The 9,767-nt window shown below is 41.8% G+C and overlaps 1 protein-coding gene across 1 annotated transcript in view; it reads right to left on the minus strand.

Annotated features, from left to right (window-relative positions):
* LOC102947465 (SH3 domain-binding glutamic acid-rich protein) overlaps nt 1-8,948 on the minus strand; it is a 51,008-nt gene extending 42,060 nt beyond the window's left edge. Inside the window, exon 1 of the mRNA XM_043538219.1 lies at nt 8,750-8,948. Within this exon, the coding sequence (XP_043394154.1) occupies nt 8,750-8,794 (45 nt within the window). The 5' untranslated portion in view covers nt 8,795-8,948. The remainder of the gene's footprint in view (nt 1-8,749) is intronic.
* Nucleotides 8,949-9,767: the final 819 nt, after the last annotated feature.

Consider the following 9,767-nt stretch of genomic DNA (forward strand, 5'->3'; position numbering starts at 1 on the left):
AGAGCCCACTTGGAGACGTCTTCCCCCCAAAATATCCCCCCAAGCCCTACACACCCTTTCCTGGGGAAGGCTTGATAAGAATCCTCACCAATTTGTACAGGTGAACACAGACCCAAGCCCTTGGATCTTAAGAACAATGAATAATCAATCAGGTTCTTAAAAGAAGAATTTTAATTAAAGAAAAGGTAAAAGAATCACCTCTGTAAAATCAGGATGGAAAATACTTTACAGGGTATTCAGATTCAAAACACAGAGGATCCCCCTCTGGGCAAAACCTTAAAGTTACAGAAAACAGGAATAAACCTCCCTCTTAACACAGGGAAAATTCACATAAACCAAAAGATAAACTAATCCGCCTTGCCTGGCTTACCTATACTGGTTGCAATATTGGAGACTTGGATGAGGATGGGTTGGAGAAGATGGATTTCTGTCTGGCCTCTCTCAGTCCCAAGAGAGAACAACATGTAAACAAAGAGCACAAACAAAAGCCTTCCCTCCCCCTTCCCCCCTCCCCGCAAGATCTGAAAGTATCTTGTTCCCTTATTGGTCCTTTTTGGACCTCAGGTGCCACCCAGGTTAGCTGAGCTTCTTAACCCTTTATAGCTAACAGGATGTTGCCTCTGGCCAGGAGGGATTTTATAGCACTGTATACAGAAACGTGGTTACCCTTCCCTTTATATTTATGACAGGTACAATGTAAAATTCAAAAGACTAAATGTCTTAACACAACTGCTGTGGAAATTGAGTCCAGTCACTTTAGCCTTTTACATTGAATGTTAGTGCAGTACTAATTGGATACTCAAAATGTATGCAAAATTGTGGACTGTATAAAGTAGGCTAATTAAAATCAAAATTGCAGAGGAAGACAAATATTGCAGGATCCCCAGTTTCTGCAATATCATGAAGTAGGGCTTTAGTGATAATACTTATCTCTGTGGTGGGGCTTACTTAAGCAGTGACTGTGAAATTATTTGAGTCCTGAGATGCTATTTTGCAACTCTACTGCACCTATTATTTTGTGTGCCAGTAGTAAATGCCAAAATACAGTAGTAAATAATAAATAATAATTAATAATACATGCTGCTCACACATAGCATGCCCTTTTTGCTATCATCTGTACAGATTAAGGTAAACAATCCCTCTCCATCACCAGTGCAAGCCTGACTCCACCCCTTTACCACTCTTGCATCTCAGTAGGGACAAGGAATGGATAGTCGACTCATAGATGGAACAACAGCTCCTTTCCTCCAGTCCCTTGGAGGGGATTGGACTGTGAGTTAGAATCATAGAATATCAGGGTTGGAAGGGACCTCAGGAGATCATCTAGTCCAACCCCCTACTCAAAGCAGGACCAATCGCCAATTTTTGTTCAGCTGTTGGGTCCCTGCTGTCCTCCTCTCCATTCAGGAGGTGCCTGAGAGGGTAGGGGTGTGAGATGTGGGCGTGGTGGGTTCGACAGTGGGAGATGGGGATGTGGGGTGGAAAGAAGAAGAATACATTAAGGGGGATATGATGAAATCATCATGCTCATGCTCTGTTCAGACACTGCTCTTCCATGCACTCAAATGATGAAATTTATGTCCTTGTGGAAGGCCCATTCAAGGCCCTCATGTACATTACTGAAGTCTCCTTCACCCTTGTGTGGGTGAGGGGATGGTGCAGATAAATCAGCCATACAGGGTGCATTCTCTTTGTGCCAAAGGTGGGCTCCATGAAAGCTCTATATAGATCAATCTAAAGGGGTACCTAAGGTGGGGCCCACAGGATCTGATCTTACACATAGCTCCCAACAGTCCCAGGTTTCACAGGAATGTCCCACTTTGACCTCCCAGACCGCCTGCCCCAGTTGAAGTGACTTCTGGTCCATGGGTCTGGCTGGGCTTGGCTCCCTGTTCTGTGCACTGTGACCTACCCTCGGTGCATGGGGTTGCAGCATCACTGTTTTGGTCCAGCTCCCCTGACAGGTGGGCAGCTGGCCCACATTTGAGTGAGTGGTGCTGCTGCATCCTGGCAACCACTGGTAGTTTCATCTGTTGTGGAGTAAAATATTTTCATCTATATCCCTGGCATCCAAAGTTTACCCACTGACCAACTGTCCATAGGTGTCCAGCAACAGCAGAGGGTATCTGGTCAGCAAGTTTATAGCAGCATTAAAGCTGGCAAATAAAGTTGATGCAGTTCTCTGATCTGACGCTATAAAAACAATCTGTTTCTGATGGGCTGACAGAGAATTATTTCTGTTCATTACATTGCTGCTTCTGTTGTGGCTTGGCATGGTAAGAGGTGCTATCCTGTTTGTCTGTTTGCAATATGAGCTCAAGCCTACATTTGGCCAAATTCACCCACCCCGTCCCTCCCAGATACTAGTGCTCTGGCATGTATTTCAAAGTAAAAGAATACAGTTATTCTGTATTCAGCACAATTCTGCTGAATGGATGAGTTACTGTAAAACTGAAGTGTAAGGGCTCAATACTTCAAATACACAGGCCTTCACTTGCCCTCAGCTGGCTAAGTGCCTGCTATGTGTGACCTCTCTTTCCTCTCCCCTCCTCCACAACCATGCAGTGGACGGATATATACACTATCCAATCCAAACATTAACACACACAATTGTTATCAGGGTCAGCAAGAATTAAAAGCCTAAATATGTTGTTTACATTTTATGAAATACATTTTATGAAAGCAGGCTCTCTCAGGCAGAAGCGGCTCCGTGCCGCTCTCCAGCTAGCTGCCAGGGAGAGTGGCCGGACAAATGTGTGCGATGAGACGCAAAGAGAGAACGACAGAGAGCTCCCCTTTCCCCCCCCAACAGATAATGGGCAGGGAGAGCGCTGCAGCCCCAGGCTTGGCACAGGGTGGGAGGGGTCACTGGGCAGGGGATACACATGGGTCAATCATGTGTTCTCCCCTACAGCTTGTGCCCCCATAGTATGGGGAGGCACTAGTCATCTATGCCTGGCAGGCTGCCCCCATCCCTCTCAGCTCCCCATTTCCCTTTGGGAGTGGGAAGAAGCCGCCCAGGCTTCTTGCCCCTGCAGAGCAGGGTCCAGGTGCCCCAACTTCTCACCGCTCTTCCACCCCGCCTACTACCTGCCAGGAGCTGGGCAGGCTTGTCAGTTTCACAACTCAGCCATGAAATTGACAAGACGGTCAAGGGTCCCAACTGAGCAAGGTGGGGGAAGCTGCCTGGGCTTCTTACTCTGACTTTTTGTTGAAGAATTGCCACTTTCAGGTCTGTTACTGAGTGGCCAGAGAGGTTGAAGTGTTCTCCGACTGGTTTTTGAATGTTATGATTCCTGATGTCAGATTTGTGTCCATTTATTCTTTTGCGTAGAGACGGTCCGGTTTGGCCAATATACATGGCAGAGGGGCATTGCTGGCAGTAGGAGAACACTTCAATCTCCCTGGTCACTCAATAACAGACCTGAAAGTGGCAATTCTTCAACAAAAAAACTTCAAAAACAGACTCCAATGTGAAACTGCAGAACTGGAATTAATTTGCAAACTGGACACCATCAGATTAGGCCTGAATAAAGTCTGGGAGAGGTTGGGTCATTACAAAACCTAAACCTAATTTCCCCAATACTAATTTCCCCCTACTTTACTCACACCTTCTTGTCAACTGTCTGAAACGGGCCACACTCATTACCACTTCAAAAGTTATTTTTCCTCCCTTGGTGTCCTGGTGTCAATTTAATTGTCTCATTAAGCTGACCTCACACTTGGTAAGGCAAATCACATCTTTTCATGTATTTATACCTGCTCCTGTATTTTCCACTCCATGCATCTGATGAAGTGGGTTCTAGCCCACGAAAGCTTATGCCCAAATAAATGTGTTAGTCTCTAAGGTGCCACAAGGACTCCTTGTTGTTTTTGCTGAAACAGACAAACATGGCTACCACTCTGAAACTTGTCAATTTCAGGGTTCCTGCTGAGAAATTGACAAGACAGCCAACAGCCAATGTAAGTAATACAGTGTCTACAGACACTGTATCACACCAACATAAGCCCTAAAATGCTACACAAACAGGTGGCTGTGAAATTATCTAGTTAAAATATAATCATGCAAATCATTATTGTGACCACTGTTATATACTTGCAACGAATCTTATAAAGAGTGTAACACATGGCTGGAAAGGATTAAGCATCTTGCAGGCTAACTAACCCAGAGTCAGCCTGTAGAGACATGTTAGAAATGATAATTAAGGCCTTTCAAGGCTAGATAGGCTCGAACTTTGAAATGCAAACCTCTATTGTTAAAGAATGAAAGGTGATACTAATTGTGTGTATCTTAGATGATAGCCATGTAATCAGACAGTTCCTGTCTGTCACTATAACTATTAATTCAGAGATCAAAAGGGAATATTAACATTTAGATGAATCTTGGGTGAAATAATGTCATTGTCTATATTTCTCTTTGAAGTTTGTAATAGACTACCTAATGGATAAACTGCCCTATGTTAATTTGTGTAACTAATTACAGGTGGTGCTTAGGAAACAAGAGGTTACATCAAAAGCCTATTGTTTACCCAGGACTGTATGGTCAACCAAAACTGTATAAAAGACCTTTGGGTCCTGATCCTGACATCTCAGATCTGCTTAAGCTTCATCAGGGGAGGTTTGAGTTGCAAGACTGAGGTCCCAGTTCATCGGCAAACACCCTGAATATGATATTGGACATTGGACTATAACCTATGGACTAAATTCTAAAAGAACTCTTTGCAACTACAAAGCTCACCATCTCTGCTATGTATCTGAAATTCAAGAATTGAACTCATGTCTGTATGTATATTGATTTTTTAACCATACTCTGTCTCTTTTCTTTTTTAATAAATTTTAGTTTAGTTAATAAGAATTGGCTGTAAGCATGTATTTGGTTAAGATCGGGAAATCCATTAACCTGGAAGGTAATGTGTCTGATCCTTTGGAATTGATGAAATAAGATTTTCAGAAATCTTCATCACATTTGACCTGGGTACCTGGATGGAGGCCTGAGGCTGGGTTACTGTAAGGGAACTGTGTTGTTGGTTTCTGGGCAACTAGTGAGGTAATAAAGAAGCTGTTTTGTGCTGGCTCGGTAAATGTAAGTATTGAAATATCCACCAGCTTTGGGGATAGTCAGCCCCATTCTTTGCAGTTCACCCTAACTGAGGGACCTCAGATGGCCCCCACTGGGATTCTGTTCACAGTGGCAAACCCTTTTTGTGTGGGACTAGGATGATCAGCAGAGAGGAACCCCACCCTCTGCCACTCTCATTATGAAGGGAAATGATTGGACTTACTGAGAATATGCAAGGTATGGGCCCAATCCTGCAAGCACTCTGCATGGCAGTAGACACAAGGAGCACTTCTAAGTGCATTGACTCATCTCCTTTTATAATTACAATTTGATTCTTAGAAGGCAGGTGAGCACATAAAAAGGTCAGATATAACAAGAGCTTATAAAGTGACATAAAAAGATTTCGGAGGTGTCATAACCACGAACGGCAGTAAGGAACATTGGAGGAGATATGGTATGGTATGGTATTCTCTCTCCTTAAGAATGAAACCTCCTTTTCTGATTTATTATACAGCAGTGTACGTCTTAAGAAAATGTATCAGCTTACAGGATTTCTAAACACTTTAAGAGATAGTTAGGAAATGACTTCAATGGTTATGACTTTTTCAAGCCAACCATCTGGTAAATCTAGATGCTAAAATTAAGTGTTGATCTTCATCTTTCCTTAATGAATAGCTCTGCATAAACTAAATGCTTCTATTAGGATATCTATAATAGAGAATTTATTTAAAATATGTAAAGATTCAGTAAGGGAAAAATATATACAATAGATTTCACTCCAGAACTTAACTGATTTTCACCAGCTGAGGATCTGGTCTATGGCATCAAAATGTAATCAGGTTCACTGGACTCACTTTGGGAAAATATTTTACTAAGTCAATAACATATTGCAAATACAGATCCATATGAGTAATTTTTAAAACAACAACAACAATTGAGCTAGACAGAAAAGGCAAGTGACACGGTTAAATCTTGTATTGGATCAGCTTCTGTTGGTGCGATAGACAAGCTTTTGGGCTACACACAGCTCTTCCTCAGGTCTGGGAAAGATACTCAAATTATCACAGCTAAATACAAGGGTGAACATAAATATTTAGCATAAGCAGTTAGCACCCATTAACACCACTTCACCTTGAATTGTCCTTTAAAATATGTGCAAACTACTTATGCTAACCTATCTGTTTAGCTGTGATACCTTTCCCAGACCTGAGAAAGAGCTCTGCTCTGTCCAGCTGGAAAGCTTGTCCCTCTCACCAACAGAATTTAGTCCAATAAAAGATATTACCTCACCCACCATGTTTCTCTAATATCTTGGGACCAACACAGCTAGTATAACACCACATACAACAATTGAGTTACGCAAACTTACACCTTTTGAGTTTGGGCCAATCGCGTTTTTATTCTGTTTCAAAACAATAAGCATCTGAAGTAACAGTAAATAGCCAAACTGGAGGCTGCATCAGTAATACCAGTACAATTTAAATTCTGAATTGATAAAATTCACAGAAGGACAATACAAGACTGGTACAAAATAAGGCTTAAGTGGGACTTAAGCAATGCGTGTGCCTTGTGCTGGCCCTTATGAGATGAGTTTCATGCTATATATATTTAAAGTTTATAAAAAAAGGGCACTTTCCATCCCCATTGTTCTATAGTAATACTACAATAAGAACAATATATGACTTCTTAGAAAATCACTCAAGCAAAATATTTTGTTAATAGTTAAGTTTGCAGGCCCATATCAATAGTCTGAGTGTATGTGACCTTTTGAGAACAGTGGTGTTAAAAAACGCATAAACATAACACACCTGTCTAACATTAGAAATCCAGGAAATGCAGAATTAAAGTTGTGCTTATATAAAAATGTGTAAAAATGGCTCAACTAACAAAAAAAAAAAAGTCAACCAAAATGTGTTGACATTTCACAAGCATAATATTCATATACGGCTAACAACGACTGAAGATTGGGCTCAAAAAATGCAAAATTTATAACGTCCATCTGGCATTGATCACCTTTCTTAGCAATAGTAGTAAATTGCTTTAGCAGTGCTTAAACTGGTGCATCTGGATGATAAGCATATGTAACCCACTGTGCAGGGCATGTTATGTGTCCCTTTCATTTCAGTGCCTTATCCATAGAAGAAAGGAATCTGCTACAGATGCCAGCTAGGAGAATATACAGTAGCTCTGATTTAGGAAAGCACTGAAACGTGCAGTTTTAAGCCTGAGTAGTCTCATTGGCAGCAGTGATTTAAGCACGTGCCTAAGTGTTTTAAGGAATTGGGGCCTTAGTCCAGAGGCTCATGCTTTAGTCTCACATATTCAATCCTTGGGAATAACCAAATGATAGCCATTGCACACACGTAAAAAAAGTCTGCAGAGTTACTTCAGTCATGCTTGCAGCCTTTCCTCAAGGACAGCTGATTGGGAACAAAGATAGCTAGGTATGACTTTCCTTCAATGATCAAATGTCAGAAAAGAGTAAATCTGTGCAAGGTAGATGGCAATTTATACAGCCATTTAAATAATCTGTGCTTGACTACAGATTAGCAACCCAACAGTATTTTCCTTATCGCTGTTCTCATACTTTACATCTCATTTTTTCATATAAAAACAAAAGGTTGGTAAAATGGGTCTAAAAAGTCTACAATAAAAGTGTTTCAAGCTGAAAAGCTCTGTGTTAAGCAAGGTTAATAAGAGCTTTGTCATTTCTCTGTTATGATCCACTTGAGGCATTAGTGGGGCTCTACTTAGTTGCCAGAGACAGTGACTCGTCCGGAGAATGGTAGCTTTTTTGGTACTTTTCAACTCTTCTGCTCTGGAAGTTTCTTAAGGAGGTGGTGTCGGTGTAACTGTAGAGATGCAGTTACAGTTATGTGCATGCACTAGCCAGTTTGTTTACTGTGTCACCGTGATTGAGCGATTGCTAAAGCAGGGCTGCAATCTGAGCTCCTCTGGGAACTGGATATAAAAGGAAATAGTCCTTTCCCAGTTCCCACCTCCCCTGGATTTCCAGCTCTCTCTTCTCTTCACATGCCCTTCGCTTCAGCGAAAGTGTTGTGCTGACAACTACAGCAGCAAGGTTCAAAACTAAAATCCCCAGTATAGCTTTTCAAGAGACAGGGGAAAAAAAAAAAAAAGGGGGGGGGGGGGGGATAACTGGGAACAAGTTTACTCTGCGTAATTTTACTCTTTTCACTTTGGTTCTGGCTTATTCCTGGAAACAATATCCACTATGCAACAGCATTAAACCCTAGCAGAGTCACAAAGTATTGATCAAAAGTAAATATATATAATTTCTACTGCAAACAACCTAGCTCAATATTTTTAGGGCAATGGGCAACAGAATAGCCTATTTTGTATACACCTATTGTATATATTATTTGCAAAGAGATTTCAGTCTATTAACTGAAATTATATTTAGACATCAATATATTAATTGCAATTAGAATTTAAATATGCACAACCCACATTTATTAACTATAATTCTCCATGTGTGGAGGCACTTGCAAGAATTAGCTATTAGATATGAGACTAGAGACATCTCACTGTTTCCCTCCCATTCAGGCCCAGGCTCACCTGGTAACTAATACATACATATCCCATACTTAGACACCAGTTAATTCACAAAAATACTGATCCTGGTAGAGAGAGGGTAGGGGTGAAACATACATTACATGAGTAACCTACCGCTGTAGACCCAGAGGATGTGGCTACAAAGACTTTGATCACCATTTTGACCGTTATAGAAGAGAACCACCAGAACAATCCTGTTATCTACAAGTCACCGGAGCCCTGAGAGTGAGCCTGACATGCAGCAGCTCCCAGGGCAGCCAGAATCCCTTCCCAAATGAATCTCCCCTCCACATCAATCTAACCAGTTTTAGCCTCTCCCTCCCACGGTTATCCTGGGCTTTCCCAACTTCATTGGCTCTTTTAGGTATTTTGGGAGCCTAGAAGCTGGGAGAGGATTGGTTGGCAAAAGTATCTATAGCAGAGGGACTTGCACCTGCCTCTAGCCTCTTCACTTTAGAATTGACCCGGTGACAGTCCATAAAAGGCAAGGGAGAGTGGTGCACCAATCAGACAGGGCAAGGGAAATGCTGGTGGGGTGGGGAGGGGAGGGGAAAGAGTGTTGGAAGAGTTTGCAAAGCTGCAGGACAAAGTTTAAAGGGATGTCAGCATTTTCATAATAATCCCCTGTATTCAAGAGCTCACACCCACTCTCGGACTAAAATAAGGAGCCTCAGTTTGAAGCTTATACGTAGAGTAACACCCACAAACTCTACCTTTAAAAACAAAACAATTTGGAAACAACAATTCTGAGATCAGCCTGAACTAAAGCCGCAGTTTCAAACACTCTGAGGCTTTGGGAAATTCAGATCAGGATCCAAACTTTATGGCTCTATTTTCTCTTTGCAATATATGTTAGGTCATTGTGAATTAATTTTGGGGTGGGCAAGATGGGGGGGAGGCATGCGGATGATTCTATGCATGAGACACTAAAAAACAAGTTTTTCTGTACTCTATGTGGCCAATGAAGATCCCATTACTTTTTGTAAAAGTAGGGCCAGGTTTCCTTGTGAAAATATTCTCTTCTCTGAGTAGTACAGGGCACTGGTTTTCCATGTGATTGCTGCTTTTCCTCCCATAGACGGCTGCCTGTCAGTGGTGCTGAATACACATATTGTTTAGCTTTTGCGGATCT

The sequence above is a fragment of the Chelonia mydas genome, chromosome 1, assembly GCF_015237465.2.
Source record: "Chelonia mydas isolate rCheMyd1 chromosome 1, rCheMyd1.pri.v2, whole genome shotgun sequence".
NCBI lineage: Eukaryota > Metazoa > Chordata > Testudines > Cheloniidae > Chelonia > Chelonia mydas.